The sequence below is a fragment of the Nelusetta ayraudi genome, unplaced genomic scaffold (assembly GCF_046127955.1).
Source record: "Nelusetta ayraudi isolate G7.1 ecotype Tasmania unplaced genomic scaffold, CSIRO-AGI_Nayr_v1 ptg000070l, whole genome shotgun sequence".
Lineage (NCBI taxonomy): Eukaryota > Metazoa > Chordata > Actinopteri > Tetraodontiformes > Monacanthidae > Nelusetta > Nelusetta ayraudi.
The window spans coordinates 4847364-4864162 of record NW_027466120.1 but is presented as its reverse complement, the minus strand read 5'-3'; the positions used below and the strand labels follow the sequence as shown (position 1 = coordinate 4864162).

Genomic DNA, 16799 nt, shown 5'->3' with positions numbered 1-16799 from the left:
ATAAAGTCTCCTCCAAGACCTTCTTAGTTTTTTAAGAACCAGAGTTTTTAATGATGAGTTACAGGCGAGTATTATTTACACTTTATGTACAGTCAGCAGTCAGTATAAATTCAAAACTTTCTAATAAAGTGCACAAGTGCTGATCTATATGTCCAAACATTGTACTAATATATGTGTTGATACATATATAATTGAGGTAAAATGATAGGATGCTATAAAGACTAAATAAATAGCATATAAATAGCACAATACTAAAATTCCATTTTTAAATCTACAGAAGAGAATTAGGGCCACAAAATGAGAAAAAAAATACTAAGCAAGAATTTTTTTTCCAAGTTTCCTTTTTGAGAATAAAGTTTTGTCACTAAAATCAAAATTTCGAGAATAAAGTCAAAAGTTTTAGATCAAAGTCGAAATGTGAAAATTCTGAGAAAATTTTAATGATTAACGTGGAAATGTCAAGACTTGACTAAAGTCAATATTTCGAGATTACAGTCAACGTAAATAAAGTTGAAATTCCAAGATTTTGCCAGTTTCCTGTTTACTTCGACTTTATTCACAAAATTTCAACTTAAAACTCGAAATTGAAACTTAAAAATATTTTTTTTCTTCCTCTGACCCTAACAATCTTTTGTATAAATCACTTGGCTACACTGGCCCATGAATAAACACGAATGCACCTGCTCCGTTGTTCACAACCATGTCTGCTTCATTTCCCAGGCCTTCTCACTCATCCAGTCCTTCGTTCTGCTGACGGCTGAGCGCTCTGCCCCGAGCACCAAACACAGCTGGGCAAGTTTGGGCCGGTTTCTTTCCAGGTAGTCCTGAGTGTCCCTCTGCAGCTGGTCCAGAGCCTGCGGCCGACTCTCATCCAGGTAGACCATAGCGCTCAGCCTCGGGTTGAAGCGGAAGTACACGTCTGGGGCCAGCAGGTCATCCAGGAGCGTGTGGACCCCTTCGGTGTCGGTGGCGCTGCAGATGAGGTTGCTGATTTTGGCCCTGAGGCTGGTGGAGGTGGCGGGCGACTTCTTAGCATTGTCGTAGCGGCCCGTGCCGAGGGAGAGCACGCACTGGAAGGGCTGCTTGGGCCACAGGAGGCGGCTCTCGTGGACGGCCAAGGCACAGGGGTTGTTCAGAATGATACCTCCGTCCTAAAGCCGACCGGCAAAATAACAAACAAACAAAAAAATGAAGAATGTACTTTGTATTGCTGCTTTTTTTTAGCTAGCCTTTTTTTTTTTTTTTAAAGAAGCTTTTTGTAATTTTAAGTTGCCGGAGAACAGAACATTATCTCTTTTTGTTCTTTTTGTCAAGACAATGGTTTTTCGTTGGTCTTACCTTCTTGACATGTTTCTGCGGAGCTTCCACAGTGTCACAAGATGGCATCAATCATCATATGCCATCTTGTGACACTTCACTTCTGAGGAAGGCGGAAGCTCCGCCGAAACATATCAAGAAGGTAGGACCAAAGAGAAACCCTTGTCTTGACAAAAGAAACAACAAAATGTATGAAAAACAAAGACATAATGAACATAATTGATCTAGAACATCGTCACTTCATCAGCATCATCTTCAATTTACCTGGTGGATGTCACTCTGCAAGGGGAACTCCTGGAAGTACCCTGGGGCGGCTGACGATGCTCGAACTGCCTGCCACATCTGGCAGCCTGAAGCCCCTGAGTAGCGGCTGAGAGCTCCAGGTTTGTGGTTGTAGTTGCGGAAGACAAAAGCCTTTGGGCTGGTGCCCCAGTTCACCACCGCACTGACAGCTGAAACCTGGGGAGGCGCCATAACAAGTGGAATATGTTTTGTGACAGCTTGTCTCCATTACCGATATCTGTCTTTAGCAGCCTTAAAACTAAAATACTCTGAAATGAAACGAAATACTAGTCAGTCGACCTGAATGAGAGCAGTCATCCTTCGTTATCTTACCTTTGGACTTAACTCGTCTCTGGCTGTTTTGATGAGCACTTTATGTCCAAGCTTTTCTCTGAAACAACACAAAAAAATGAAACACAAGGGAGTGTCAGTCTGTTTGTATAGATGCTGCTGCTGCTGCTTCACCACCTTTGAGTATTTTCTGTTTTTTACAGCAGGGCAGATAAAAAAAAGTCTGATTGTTAAAGATAAATTAGTATGAAGTTCTCTTATATAACATATCATGTTATATAACATCTGTATATCATCTGTCACTACCATCACATACTATCAGTCCCCTCTTATACTCTAATAAAAAATATTGTGTGCGTACTGTAGAATTGCCTCCCAGATTTCAGTGTCGTAGTAAGAGTGACTCCATCCCATCTTCATAGTGCCGACCAGCCGGTTCTGCCGGAACACCTCAGAGCCGAAGCGACGATACATCTCGGCACATTCCTCCAGGGAGAAGTGGGCCAGACCCAGCATGAAGGCCAGAACAGCGCCTGGGGGGTGAAGACATACACAGGATGGGGTTACCCACACGGTCGAAGTTGCTGAGAATCCACAGGAATTATTGTGATTGCTAGTAGCAATACTACTCGTGGTAATGATTTTTGTGTTGAGTGCTGGTGTTTAGCACCTGTGCTCACTCCACAGATGTAGTCAAACAGTTGGTGGATCTTCTTGCCCGTCTCAACTTCCAGTAGTTTTAACACTTGCAAAGGCACCACACCTCTAAAAATGAGTGGATGAGTTGAGACAAAAGTTGAAACTTTTTTCTATTTTACCATTGTACTCTTTGAAAACACAGTTTAACACAGGTGTATCATTATACCATCATTACTGGATTATGTTGCCATCCCTGCAAGTAATGGTGTCTAAACCTGTTTGAGGTGAGCTTTTCTGACAGAAGCCAACAAATAGCTACTCCCATTGAGCCGAGTTCACACTTGACTCACTGGGGAGTCTCTGCCAGGCTGAATGTCACGAAACCCTGACCTACAGGCAACATGGCTGTGGAAAGAAAGGTATATTGGGAGCTTTACCTCGTGCCACCGCCATCTATGGAGAGCACCCTGATCCCTCGACCTTTGACCGGATCCATGTACCCGATCAGGGCTAAGGTTTCTCTCAAAGCGCTCTGAAGCCCCTGGTCGTCCCTGTAGACTCGTCGCTTTCTCAGCAGGGTGACTGCGGTCCTCTCCTGTGAAACAGACACCCTTGTTTTGTACGACAGGATTTAACCTTAAAATGTTTGATTGTGATCTTGATTGTGATCGTGATTGCTTTCCGTCCAACAAACCTGCCACAGTATGGCTTTGCACGGTGGGTAGCGGATGAGGTGCTCATTGAGAGCCTCCACGCAGGTGGTCAGGGCCTCTGCTGACGGAGCTTGTGAGAGGCCGCCGACCAATGCGCGCGCCACCTCCCCTGCTCGCCTTTGACTCAGCGTGAGCTGAGAAATGTATTGACAAAACTAAGTCAATTGGCCAAGCGTTGCTGAGAATTGACAAAAACAATCTATTCCTGTGACTTCCACTCACATTTTGACTTAGTGTCGCCCCGGGTGACATCATGGTTGGTTGGGCCTTGACAGTGTGGCTCCGTTTGATGTAGGAACCCAGCAGGTCAGGGATGGCACTTGTAGGATGGCGGAGGTAGTCCATGAAGGATGCGGTCTTCGGCGGGATGGGAACTCCAGGATGGGTCTCTGTCAGAGTGTCTCCATCCTGGTCTTTGTCCAAGTCACTTTGACCGTTGAAATACTGGTTGATGTGACTGGCCATTTGAAAGTGGTTCTCCCCAAAGCCTGTGGTGTTGTGGCTGCTGTGAAAAAGGCTCGTAGTTCCAGGGCTAACTTGTTCTTCCTGCTTTGGCTGGGACACGGCACATTGATTCAGTGAAGTAGGTCGTGTGGGAGTGCCATTCTCTATCCTCTTCTCATTCTGTCGGACTTCATCCGTAACCTTGGCACCAAAATAATGATTGACGTGTCTCGCAAACTGTCGGAAGCCATCCTCCCAACTGCTACTGGAGGTTTTGCTTTCCATTGGTGCCTGGTCGGCAGCTAATTTTGCACTTGCACCTGCGTCATCGGTTGAGCTCATGATGTATGTGCTTTGTATTTTTCTCTTTTTGTGCCTCCTGTGCGTCGTTCTGGGCTTAGCCGTTGTTCCTGACTCGTCCTGCCCCTGAACGGTGGCAGAACCGCGAGAGAAGACAGAGTTAATGTGATGAGAAACATAACTGTAACTCTCTCCGAACGTTGTCGTCAAAGCGCTGATGTGAAAGAGCTGCGGCCTCCAGTTTCCCTGCGTTGGAGGCGGTGACATCTCGCTGCCCTCCAACGTCTGTGTTTTGTCTCGACCCTGAGACGTTTTCATGCGTCTCTGCGCCCGGCCGAGATAGTCTGGAGTTGTGACAACAAGACAGGCGTTTTCCTCAAAGGGTGCAATGTCCTTTTTCTTCCTGAAGTAAATGTTAACGTGTCTGGACAATTGATTAAATGATTGACCGAGACGTCCTCCCAAGGAGCTCAGGTTAAGGCCACTCTTAGATTCCTCCATGATCCCAATTGGGGCTTCAGCTTTAAAAGAATTTCTGCTGGAAGATGAATACGTGCGCACAAACAACAACTGCTTCGTGTCTTTGGTATAACCTCTGACAAGGCTGTGTGGGCAGTAGCTTGTGTCACTGCAGCTCGTCTTTTTGATAGCATATTTTCTTGTTGGGCTTAAAGAGTTGAGGGGTGATGACAGCAACTTTTTTTGGTAGATGTCGAGGCAGAGTGGTGCTTTCGCCAGGCGAGGGTACTTTCTGAGGAGGACCATGAAGTACCTTATGTTGGAATACAACCTCAAGGACTTCCCACAGCTTGAATATAAGCTGCTGCTGAGGGAGCGACCCATTGTCCAAGTGCTCTTCAGTATCTCTTGATTCAGTCGGTGCTTTCAACAAAAACCTGGGAAATACACAAAACAAGGTGAGGGGAGTTGGACGTCACAGTGGGTCAAGACATCCAATTGTGTTTACGCGTTATTGTACCTGAGTCATACATTAAAAAAAAAAAAAACATAATTATAATAATATGCATCAACCTAAAAGGTGTAGGCTGAAGCCTTTGCTTATTTTGCCTAACCCTTCTTAGATTAATAAGACAGGTGGGAGAGAAAAAAAAAGACGAAATACAAGTAAGATAAATAATAGTAATAATGATGATTATAATTTGCAACCCCTCTGAGATGGTACTGACTTACTCTGACCTGAGCAAACGTCTGGATATTGTTTTCGTCACTTCAGTTAACAAAAGTTGACATGCCATGAAGTGGGCTTTGCAATTTCACAATGTACCATTAAAAATTAAAGTAATATGCAAATTTGCTGTTGTGAGCTTTAAATGTTAAATCTCAGTCTGTCAACATGTTGACAGCTCTAAACATTTGAAGTATGCAAAACCTGTAAAAGAAAAAAAAAAATCTCTATATTTCAGAGAAATCTTTCAATTAAGAGGAATTTAATTCACGACATGAGAACAAATGGATTCACTTGATTTGAGAAGTTGGGGTTGGGGGGTAAAAAAAAAAAAAAAAAAAAAGTTGTTCGTTTGACACCAAGACAGAGCATGAAATAGTCACACATTCACGGCTGCCTTCCCCTTAAGGCAGAGGTCATAAACCAAAGAAGCTTAGAGCCACACTGACCTTGTCTGAGAACGTCTGCTGTTTGTTTTCACAAGACCTACCTCAACCTCTTCACCCGTCACAGTTGCTCCTCTGTCATATTTCCTTGTGATAAAAGCTGCAACACTGTTGACAAACTGTGTCACGGCGGCTGCAGCTCTTTCCTGTTTTGACACTTAATGCCACTTTTCTCTTGTGCACTGCTTGAATCTCATTGGTCCAGCCAGCATGGGAGTGGGTGGGCAAGCTTGGCCAATGCTTTGTAAGACAACACAGGCTTAAGGTCATGTGCTGAACTGGAAGCACAAGTCTAAAATTAGGGAGGGGGGAGGAGGAGGGAGAGCACGAGGGTCTAGGGTAGCAGCTTCTGACGTCAGAACACGGCCCAGCGCACGCAACATGCCTCCCTTCAAAATAGACACAGCTATGGTCCTGCTGCGAGGAGTTTCTCAGAATTTGTGCACAGGCTCTGACATGTGATACATAGCAACAACAAGCACATACAGTGCGCCACATAAGGGTAATGGTTGGGGCACACAAGCCACTGGGTAAATATTTACTACAAATGGGCTACGGAGGAAATGCTCAAGTAACAAAGTGTGTGTCTGCATTAGTGAGCGAGAAGTAACAGTAGTTGCACTTGAAGTCACTGACACTGACCGACATGGCCTTTACATTTAAAATCATTGTTGAAATGTGCTGACCTGGAGTATATTCACACATTTAAAAAAAAAAGTTTTCAGTCAATGTTATTCTATTATTTTTATTTCTATTCTATTATTTTTGTAGGTCTAGCAGTTAACATTGAAGCAGTGTTAAATAAAAAAAGAATTTCCCAATACAATTAGAAAATCTATGTGGTTTCACATGACAAACGGCACAAACACCTTTGTGTTATCCAACATACAAGTTGCCTCTTTTTTTATTTTATTTTTTTAAGAACACATCAATCGCATGTGTTTCTTTCTCAATAGTTCTACATCAAACACGATACTCAATTTATCTTCTCTGCTATTAGTTAATTCGTATTGGTCCAGGCAACCTGGAGTGCAAAGGTCAACCACACCCCGAAAGCTCAATCTGTCTACCTGTCTAGAACCTTAACTACCTTTAACCACACCTATCACTTGAGCAGCAAATTTATATTCAAACGTCATTGTCACAGTGACATCTAGTGGTTGTTGCAAGACAGCTTCGTTTTTAAATCTACTTTTGACTGAAACTCAAAGTAAATTGTTCTATTTTTATTAATATTATTAATAATAATTAATATTATTATTTTTTTGTAGATGTCCAGACACCACTCTGGTGCACCTTTACAATTTATTTACACTTTTTATATTTTTCAGAAAACTGAAAAGATTTTATCATGCAAGATTACATTTTCCGAAAGGCATCACAGTCTTTGAACCGCCTCCAGATAAAACTGAGTTTACAAGACACGCAGAAGATTTTTCTTTTTGTTGTTTATCCAGTTCAGAGTTAAAAGTCTTATCAGATCAACGTCATTTTTTCTCCGATTTAATCTCACAACGGCCCGCCTTGCACTCGTCCCCGCGTCCAGTCCACTTCAGGCGATTCCTGGCAAAGACAGCATAGGACTTGTCCATGAATGGTCTCACAGGTGGCCACGTCATCAGGCGAGCCAACCAGCCGAGACCCACCGCACTGTACATCACTGCAAATGCTGGGACACCCCGATGAACCTGGCATAGAAGAGATCAGTCAGTTGACATCGCACAATAACACAGAGTTCTACATACAGCACATGTTAAACTTTTTTTTTTTATACTTCGTGAAACACTTTTTTTTTTCATATACATTGTAGTCAAAATGTCACTAAGATGGACGGTGAGAAAACGGGTCAATCCATGCTGACCTTGTCCTCCTTGTCAATCACATGCATTTCCTCCATGGCCATGTCATAGGTGATGTCCTTGTATTTCCTGCCATCATAGCCTGGCAGGGAGATATCAATGAAGTCAACTTTCTCAGGCTTTTTGCGTTGCAGGAACTGGAGGAACTGGATCTCTGTCACACATATTGGACAAAGTCCATCATACAGCACCTGAAATGAAGCAAAAAAAAAAAAAAAAAAATAGGTCACAGTGGCACTCAGAATTATACATAATGCAACTTTACAAACCAGAGTAATTCAGAGTGAAGGTTTACGTCTCTGTTTAGTTATTTGACGTTTTGTGGGTAACAAATACCTCAAGACATCTATCTAACAACCTTATCGTGCAAAAATGCCATGTCGGTCAGTGTAATTGCCCTTTAGACATGCACGTTCAATAAACTTTGATCGGTTCCTGTTGAAAGAAGTTCAGTGAAAGCTTGAAAAATGCACCAACTTACTGTCACTTTGGAAAAGTCTGCAATTTTATATTTTTTGCAGACATCAGTTCCACCTCAGAGGTTTACTTTCTTGATGCAAGTTGTTCCCAGCCTGTGAGGTCTATCTATAGTGCACGTGCACTGGAAGGTTCAAGTTTCCTGAGCACATGTATACATGGTGCACTTGACATTGGAAGCACTTAATGGTGTATACGTGGCCATTGATTATAGTTGTTTTGTCTTTCTAATTGTTTGTCTGTACTTGCTTGCTGCAACGTGTAATTTACCCAGGCTGGACTAATGCAGGTTTCATCTCCTTCCTCTTGAAGTGCCTCCAAACAGTTTCCAGTGGACACACATTAGATGCACATATTGTGCATATATTGAGCAAAAACAAAACAAAAAAATGAAAAGTATTTCAGTTTAAAACAAGGCTGATGGAAGGGGACTGGGACTGGACGGGAAAGTGTTGCACGGTGCATTTCAGTAGGAAATATGGAGTAAGCAATGCTTGTCCCAGTGACAGGCTGGGGTGTTATATTGCTACCTCTTTTTAGAGCAGCGGCTCTCACAGTGACACACATGAGGCAGAAGAGACACTCTTGATTGGGGATTCTGCACAAGGGAGGCACAGAGGTCACCTGAGGTGAGTGTGACGTGACAAAGAAAGTGATACTATCAGTTAAAAAAAACAAAAAAAAAGAGGATCTATTGTGCCAGTAATATAAAGGATTTGATGAGCTTATCCCTTTAGAAGTTAATAGGGGTGTGAATCTTTCACTCACAAAACGATCCGATTCAAATCTTGATTCACAAGCTACGATCCGATTCAGGGACGATTCATAAAAAATAGTTATTAATTTGGTATGATTAGATCCGATTCGGTTCAGTGCGATTCAATAACAATTTAACCCCAAGTGCTTATTTTTACTTTTCCGATCCAGGGCTCCATCAACCGATGCATTCGGATCTCATACGTCACAGACCGATACCCGATTCAAATCGGTTTATCTTTACACCACTAGAAGTTAACTTATAGCTTCTACCGTGCGCTAAAAATCTGAAGTTAATGTAAAAATATGTAAATTTTTATTAGACCTTGCATTCTCAGGAGTTTGAATGTTGTTTTAAACCCACAAAATACATACAACGAAACAAAGTAATGATTAACAATAATAATAATACTTTAAAAAAAAAACTGCCTCCAGAATACACAATTTGTCTACTAAATAGATTTGTTTTTATTATTATTATTATTATTATTATTATTATTATTATTATTATTATTATTATTTATTAGGACCTCAATCTGCCTGAACACAGGTGGACCTTTTATGGCCAGTCCTGCATGACATTCAGAAGGACATAGGAGGGCTCCGTGGGATCGATGACGATTCCATTCAAATGCGAGGCTGAAGTTGACAGGACTTTTAAACCGGACCGGCTACTTCTCTGCCCCGCTGGACACGGCGGAAATTCGCTAGATTCGCGGATTGCAAGGTGATAACCTCTTTTCTACCGACGTCTCAGTTTGTTGCATTAGTGTTAAAAGTTTTCTTTGACAGTTGGCGGCGTCGAGCGGTATCCGGCTATCGGCCGATTAAGAAACGGGAACAAAGAGGGCAACGTCAAGCGACCGTTTGGATGGACACCACCGCCGCAAAAAACAGAGTACTCTTACTCTAGAAACCATCTTTGATGTGATAGCTTTTGAACGGGGCGCGACGTATGGACGCCAACACACATTCAGCCGTATAACTCTCGAAATTGCGCCAATAAACATGTTAAGCCACCGCAAACAGTCAAACATAAACATTCTACAGACGAGGCGTCCAAACACGTAGAACCTCCGCCACATATTCGATAGCAATAGCAATGTTCTCAGACTGAAATACACGAGACATTAATGACAGCACGCCGTGGTGCTACAGTGACGCTGGGCTACCTCACACAGCACCATGTCGACCTCGTCAAACCACCAGACACTAATGCAATTCACTCATTTACTCGGTCGGTGATGCATGAGCGTGCTGAATCAACTTCCGAGAGAGTAAACTTCGTTTTACCTTCACACGTGCAGACTCGCAGCTGAAGGTCCGGAGCTGATGTCTGCAGTAACGGCCGGCTGACGTTGTCGTTGTCGGGCACAAAGCAGCACCGGACACTCTGGTTAAACCAGATAACAGTCTAAATCTGATGGGGTTCAGCATTTCAAACAAAACCCGAGCCCACTGTGTGGGGGAGAACCGACTCGGTGCTAACTGCGTGTGTAAGGCTATGTTGCCCTCCTCTGCTGCGGCTAACGCTGCTACCAAACACTGCGTTACACAAGAGGTTTGGTAACACAACAGGAGGAGGTCACCTGCCTCGACGGTGCTTAAAATTAATGTCTGGTTGATTCATGTGAAGTCGAACCGTACAACATTTCCTTCATTGCTTGTTTTTGTTTATGAAGAAAACTGTTTATTCGCCGACAAACAACGATTCAGAACTTTACTTTAAGCACATGACCACGCGACTCGAGGGAAGCGTGACTGTTGGGGGGGGCGTGGTCGACAGGGAGCGTGAGACAGAGAGATGAGGTCTCACTCTGCCGCTTTTTTCCAAGGAAGGATACCAGTCGAGCTAAGCGGGTCAATCTCTATTAATAGCTTGTCCTTCAAACGACGAATAGTATTTTTATTATTGTTACAAACATAAAACTTTCTTTTTGATTTGTAAGTCAGTGGTTACATGACAACTTTACTGGCTGGTGCCAGAATGTGCAGACATAGGTGACTTGAAATACTTTCCATAACTAAACTGTTTTACAAAATATGTGGTTGATAAATTTAGAGAGGTTTCTTTTGTATCAGTTTCGTTGCCGTGTTTGCTTTAATGTTCTAACTTGTAAATTTTGTTGTGACCCTTCACTTCATCATTTGGCATTTTATGTATTTAAATGGTCCATACTGTCATCCATCTACGTAATATATTAAAACATAAATGCTTCAAAAAAGGGACGTGATGTTTGTGGTGCTGTACAGTTTAACCTGAGTGATGCATTAGAGAGCGTACAAAGGAAAAAAAACGTATATAAAAAAACAACAACTGAAAGTGTCTGTGCTGATTTTAGGTTGTTGTTGCCTAGCATGTTCTTCTTGATAATAAAGACATTATATATCGGCAGTTGATCACGCTTTAAAAGAGCAAAAGGAAAAAAAAACAACTTTTGTTTGCCCTCAAAAGCTCCCACAAAGCTCTTGATGTGCCATCAAAATAGAGGCTCGAGGGATTCCATATGTTGCTGTGGAATGCTAACAATTTTTTTTTTTTTTTGTTTCAAAGTATTAAGATGGACCTCTCCCAGGGCGCAGCTGTGCGAAAGCTCACGTCAGGTTAGGGTTGGGGTTCCGCTTCTCCTCGGGGGGCCTCCACAGTGGGCTTTTTCTCACAGAGGCAGGGCAGCGCACGTCAGCGGCCGAACCTTTAAACACAACAACACAACTTTCTATTTCTCTTCTTTCATCCTGCACTTCCTTCCTTGCCTCATGTTGACTTAGCTTCTCTATTCAACTATACAATGGCTGTCTTAAGATTGCAGTCCCTAGCAGGGTTACTCCTGTTTTGGTGTGAGTGGTCACTTGTGTTTACCGCCCAAGCGTGCGTGATGGGATCAAAGGCCTTGGTGTAGTGGTTTTTTTTTTTCTTTTTTTTTCTGGGGGAGGTGACCACAGCCCACTAGAGCAGTGGGGTTCACAGACTTTGCAACACACTGCCAGGAACACTGCGGAGTCAAGCTCGTGCCATGTATGCTTTGAGTATTCATTTTGTGGTCATCGTGTTTGCCTCGAAAGTGTTAACTTGTCTAAAACTTTTTTTCTTCTTCTTCTCTCACCCGCTCTCCAACATCCAGCCAGGGAAAGACAACATGCCCCCAAAACCGGCTGCCAACCTTGGCTACACCCCACCAGATGGAGGCTGGGGGTGGGCCGTCGTCCTCGGCTCCTTCATTTCCATCGGATTCTCCTATGCCTTCCCCAAGTCCCTTACCATCTACTACAAGGAGATCCAGGAGTATTTTTCTGTTTCCTACAGCCAGATCGCCTGGGTCTCCTCAGTAATGCTCGCGTCAATGTACGCTGGAGGTCAGTGGCAAAGAGAGTCTCGGCAACCAAAATGCTGCGTGAAAGAATGCACCCCGACGAGTGATTGTTTCTCTCGTCTCCTCAGGACCTGTGAGTAGCATACTTGTCAACCGCTATGGTAGCAGACCTGTGGTCATGGTCGGCGGAGTCCTCGTCAGCACTGGCATGGTGCTCGCTTCTTTCGGGACCTCTATTATACATCTCTATCTTTGCGTTGGTGTAATTGGAGGTAAGGAAGGTGTTTGTTTTTTTTGTTTGTCAAATCAGCAATCTCTGAGGTTTGGTTGACTTTTGCTCCCAAATTTGCTGATGTCGGTCGTGATGCAGGAGCAGCGGTTGCACACAATGAGGAGGAGTTTTTGATTAACTTGTCCCATCCACTGCAATTGTGTGTATCCACGCCGGAGGTGCATGCAGGTCACACTGTGCAATACACAGCCGCTTAACAAGGCGGCCACAACAGAGTTGGTTTACAGTTTGTTTTCCTTGTAAATAGCTGACTAAATCGGACAAGACCTCAAATGCCTGGATGTAAGCCAAACCACATGAGGTTGTTTCGAACAGTTGGCAGTAAACCTCTCAGACTTTAAGCTGGCAGAGAATGTTTCCCTACTGTGGCCATTGACAAGAACGTGAAATCTCTCATTTTGTTCCGGAATTCATGTATTCAACCAATATCGGAATTTGTTATTTGTTACTTTTTACTTCCTGAATCTTTACTCATCAATTGGTTCGTGAGTGCATCATCTAGGTAACTTTCTTGTTTAAACAAATCTATAAAATCTAGAATCCAAGCATTTAGTTTAGTGCTACAATGAACAAACCATACACTTATACAATTAAATATTGACAACTAACAATAAACTAAGTTGTACCAACTCTTATTATGCTTGTTTTTTGACAAACTCTTGTGGCCACTTTATCTGCTACAACTGCTCAATTGCGTTGTTACACAGAGGGGTAACATCATTTAAGAAATAAGGTAAATGTAAATCGGGGATTTTATTGACGACAGAAATCCAATAACTGAGGGTCTAACCCCCTGAACTCAAAAACAATCTACTAAGAAGGAGGGACGGAACCAAGCAATCCGACAGGCAAGATTACACAAACACTACAATAAGTTAGGCTAAACGGCAGTTCAAAAGGCAACACAAAACCACTACAAACCAAACACGATAAGCACAATGAATGGGGTGATCACACGGCTCTCTCTCTCTTTCTCTCTCTCACTCTCCCTCTCTTTCTCCCTCCACATATTTCTACTCGACTATTAGATGCTAACAGAGGTGATTGCCTGTGTATATATTTGACATTTCCAGCGGCACCTCCATCAGCCTGAAGCCACACTTCAATGAAGTCTTAAATTTAGCTCTGTTATATAACCCAGGTGAAATACCTCATTCATTTTGCCACAAAGTTCACCTTTTTTTGTCATTTCAACAGGTTTTGGCCTGGCCTTCAACCTACAGCCGGCTCTGACCATCATCGGCACCTACTTCCAAGTGAAAAGGCCGATGGCCAACGGGCTGGCCATGACGGGAAGCCCCGTCATTCTCTTTACCTTGGCTCCCCTCAACCAGTTCCTATTTGATTCCTTTGGCTGGAGAGGGAGCTTCCTCATCTTGGGATCCATTGTGTTGAACTGCTGTGTCGCCGGCTCTTTGATGAGACCGGTGAACAAAAACGCCCTTCGCAAGCCCAAGACCGAACCACCAGACTGCAATGGAGGAGTGGCCGAGGAAGGTGCTGCCGCCGAGGCCAGCGCACAGTCTGAAAACCTGCTGACCAAAGCTGAGAGCAAAGCTGAGAGCAAGGGCCCCAGTTGCATGGAGCGATTCGTCGATGTTTCTCTCTTCAAACACCGCGGCTTCCTCATTTACCTCGTTGGCAATGTGTTCATGTTTTTCGGCTTCTTCGCCCCTGTGGTTTTTCTGGCCCCGTACGCCAAGCACCAAGGGATCGATGAGTATTCCGCAGCGTTCCTGCTCTCCATTTTCGCCCTGGTGGACATGTTTGTCAGACCGGCTACCGGCCTTCTGGGCAACACCAAGTGGATCAGGCCCCGGATCCAGTATTTCTTCAGCTTCGCCGTGTCGTGCAACGGCGTGTGCCACCTCTTGTGCCCTTTGGCGTCGGGATACACGGGTATGGTCCTCTACAGTGTTTTCTTCGGTGTGGCATTCGGGATGGTGTGCTCGCTGCTCTTCGAAGTTCTGATGGACCTGGTCGGGGCTCATCGCTTCTCCACAGCCGTCGGACTGGTCACCATTATTGAGTGTGTGCCGGTGCTTCTCGGACCTCCAATTTCAGGTTTGTCTGTAAAATTAGTGTTGTGATGCTGCCACTGCTGCTGCTGCTGCTGCTGCTGCTGATGATGATGATGATGATGTTGATGATGTCACCATGGGATTTAACACGTGACTCTTGTCTTCCAGGAGCCATGGTCGACGTTTTCGGAGACTACAAATACATGTACTACGCCTGCGGAGTGATGATGCTGGTGCCAGGCATCTTTTTCTTCGTCATGCATTACTACAACTACAAGAAGGTGGACGAAGAGCAGAACAAGGCCGCCGCTGTGGAAATGAGGACTTGCGAGGAGGCAGTGAGGCTTAAAACCAGCCAGGAGGACAAGGCGAGCCATGAGACCAAAGAATGAAACACGCTGATATCTGACTCTTATTTGCATCCACATCCATGGCTGTGGATGTGACTGGTAGACCGTGGTTTTTAACAAGACGTTTGCAAAAGCATTTGCAGATATATTAACAGTAATGGCAAAGTACATTACTAATGCTACGGGACACCTGTAGTTTTAATGACCTTTCTACACATTTCAGAAATACCTTTATTTGGTTTTACCTGTTTATTATTAACATCCCCGCCTTGTGAGCTAACAAGAGGCCTCTTCTTTTTTCTTCAGTGAATAAGCAACGACTCAAAACTACTTTCCCTGAGGGAGGGCGATTTGATGTCCAGACTGCACATCAGAGAGCTGCAGACACTAGGTGGCACTGCACACTGCCATGTCAAATGAGTCAAGAGCGTTTACCAGGAGACTTCATTAGTCGTGTAGTTCAGTATACACTGTATTTCCAAAGTGACCTCCTAGTTATAATGAATATTTTGTCTAGCTGGGTGCCGCAATTTACTATGTTTTAAAAGCTCCAGACTGCAGTCTCCCCATTCATGTCCTCCTTCACATTTCCTCTTGCCTCCAAGAAATTAAAATCCTAATTTAGGTGAAAAGTTATTTCCCTCTCTTTAGGCTTGAGTCAGGAAAAAAAAAGTCATTTTAAAAATGTTTCTTAATGATGTATAAGACTTATTTGACTTCAGGCAATTCAGTCAGAAGATATGGAAATGTTGTTGCCTCCAACTCGGATTGGGAGCCCTATGTGGGTTTAACGATAACGCTGAATTCGCATGCGTGGGCGACGTGCCATATATTTCTTCGAGTATCACTGACATATTTGCCAGCGCTAAATAAATAAATAAATTAAATAAAAAGCAGTGAGTTCAAGCTTTTTACCTCCTGCCGCAGCCAAGACTTGACCAAATCACAGACAAAACCCAAGCATGTACATGAAACATATGGGTTTTCTAAACAGCTCTTGTCTAGCCATTGGCCCAATGCACAGTAATATCAAAGTGTATTACCGCAGCCTTGAAGTGCACGGCCTCGGGCATCTGCAATACGACATATGTGCTGTAGCCATATTGTTCTGTTATTACAAACAGATGCCTAAGTGATCCATTCTTATCGTGTCCCTGCAAGGTGCATATTGACTTCTTTTATAAGATGAATGGAAATTGCTTAAGAGAGGAAATCAATAGAGTTATTTAAATTCTTAGCGACCATCTAAAAAAACAGATAAACTGCAGGCTTCATCGACTGTTGCCCGCTTGTCTGGGCTCTGACTTTTTTTTTTTTTATTGTAATAAGTGATTTTCTTGTGTACAAACTACACATATTTATCAGTACATCACTATAAAAAAGACACACATTTGAAGTTGTAATCAATTAATAAATATTAACTTAGGTATACTGTGAAATGTTTTTTTTTTTTTTCTTTATGTACTTGTGTGAGTCAAACTTTTATCCAAACTCCACTAACTATCTGGAATGTTAGTGTTCTATTTACATTTTCATTTGCTGCTCACAAAGTTTTACTTTGGTGTTTAATACGTCCTCTGACTGCAGCCCAACCCTGTGCAGAACTTTTTGAATCCAAAACTATTTCAGGGCTTCCAATACCTCAGTACCTCTCTATTCATTAAGAAACTTAGTATTTCTGCGCGTTTGCAAATAAAATGGATTCTGTACTAATGTAATTGTTTTCTGTTTATTTTTCTAACACAATCCTGTCATTTCAACTAAATTTGAAGTGTTGTGAAGTGCAAAAGTTAACATTTCTGAAAAATAAAGAACCATCAGGTGGAGACACTTGCACAAGCGGATGGTGTGTTTAATGTTGTTGCTTTATATTGATTTTAACCTTGTAGCTTCAACTATCACACAGAGAAGGACCTGAGACATGACATAATTAAAGCACTGAAGAATCAAAATGCACTGGTACGTTTATAGTAACAACAAGCATACACTTCCTTTTCAAGCACACAAACCTTTTCATTGTTTTGTTTCATGTCATCGTCCAGTAGAAGCATAGAGGAACAATGAAAACAACATAGAAAGAAAAACAAAGACACACAACATGTTTTTGGACTGTGG

At 43.1% G+C, this 16799-nt stretch overlaps 3 protein-coding genes across 5 annotated transcripts; 1 reads left to right on the top strand and 2 right to left on the bottom strand.

The window, feature by feature from the left end:
• Nucleotides 1-20: 20 nt before the first annotated feature.
• On the bottom strand, nucleotides 21-4909 carry LOC142898679 (calcium-independent phospholipase A2-gamma-like). Its single transcript, XM_076041759.1, has 8 exons — nucleotides 3465-4909; nucleotides 3224-3376; nucleotides 2967-3124; nucleotides 2561-2655; nucleotides 2252-2423; nucleotides 1933-1990; nucleotides 1582-1776; nucleotides 21-1151 (listed from the first exon to the last, which is right to left on the bottom strand). The coding sequence occupies exons 1-8, from the start codon at nucleotides 4827-4829 to the stop codon at nucleotides 693-695; spliced, it is 2655 nt and encodes an 884-aa protein (XP_075897874.1). The 5' UTR covers nucleotides 4830-4909; the 3' UTR covers nucleotides 21-692.
• A 2148-nt stretch (nucleotides 4910-7057) lies between these two features.
• Nucleotides 7058-10388, bottom strand: LOC142898753 (uncharacterized). Its single transcript, XM_076041931.1, has 3 exons — nucleotides 10004-10388; nucleotides 7480-7668; nucleotides 7058-7306 (listed from the first exon to the last, which is right to left on the bottom strand). Exons 1-3 carry the CDS (start codon nucleotides 10145-10147, stop codon nucleotides 7106-7108), a joined length of 534 nt encoding a protein of 177 aa, XP_075898046.1. The 5' UTR covers nucleotides 10148-10388; the 3' UTR covers nucleotides 7058-7105.
• slc16a7 (solute carrier family 16 member 7) lies at nucleotides 9288-16525 on the top strand. Of its 3 annotated transcripts, XM_076041930.1 has the most exons (6): nucleotides 9288-9437; nucleotides 11833-12064; nucleotides 12150-12293; nucleotides 13511-14377; nucleotides 14503-14702; nucleotides 14991-16525. In XM_076041930.1, exons 2-6 carry the CDS (start codon nucleotides 11848-11850, stop codon nucleotides 14991-14993), a joined length of 1431 nt encoding a protein of 476 aa, XP_075898045.1. In that variant the 5' UTR covers nucleotides 9288-9437; nucleotides 11833-11847; the 3' UTR covers nucleotides 14994-16525. The 3 variants fall into 3 exon arrangements, with proteins under 3 accessions (XP_075898045.1, XP_075898043.1, XP_075898044.1); XM_076041928.1 differs by having other exon boundaries at nucleotides 14503-16525; XM_076041929.1 differs by lacking the exon at nucleotides 9288-9437 and adding an exon at nucleotides 10452-11726 and having other exon boundaries at nucleotides 14503-16525.
• The last annotated feature ends 274 nt before the right edge of the window (nucleotides 16526-16799 follow it).

Bases quoted from the DNA above. Each gene is read 5' to 3' on its own strand.
- LOC142898679 (XM_076041759.1), bottom strand. From the start codon at position 4,829: ATGGGTCGCTCCCTCAGCAGCAGCTTATATTCAAGCTGTGGGAAGTCC. The intron at 3,377-3,464 runs GTGAGTGGAAGT...TACATTTCTCAG, and splicing joins GGGCGACACTAAGTCAAAAT to CTCACGCTGAGTCAAAGGCG. The intron at 1,777-1,932 runs GTAAGATAACGA...GCGCCTCCCCAG, and splicing joins GAGACGAGTTAAGTCCAAAG to GTTTCAGCTGTCAGTGCGGT.
- slc16a7 (XM_076041928.1), top strand. From the start codon at position 11,848: ATGCCCCCAAAACCGGCTGCCAACCTTGGCTACACCCCACCAGATGGA. The intron at 12,065-12,149 runs GTCAGTGGCAAA...TCGTCTCCTCAG, and splicing joins CGCGTCAATGTACGCTGGAG to GACCTGTGAGTAGCATACTT. The intron at 12,294-13,510 runs GTAAGGAAGGTG...TCATTTCAACAG, and splicing joins TTGCGTTGGTGTAATTGGAG to GTTTTGGCCTGGCCTTCAAC.
- LOC142898753 (XM_076041931.1), bottom strand. From the start codon at position 10,147: ATGCTGAACCCCATCAGATTTAGACTGTTATCTGGTTTAACCAGAGTG. The intron at 7,669-10,003 runs GTAAAACGAAGT...GCTTCATTTCAG, and splicing joins GCGAGTCTGCACGTGTGAAG to GTGCTGTATGATGGACTTTG. The intron at 7,307-7,479 runs GTCAGCATGGAT...CTTCTATGCCAG, and splicing joins TGATTGACAAGGAGGACAAG to GTTCATCGGGGTGTCCCAGC.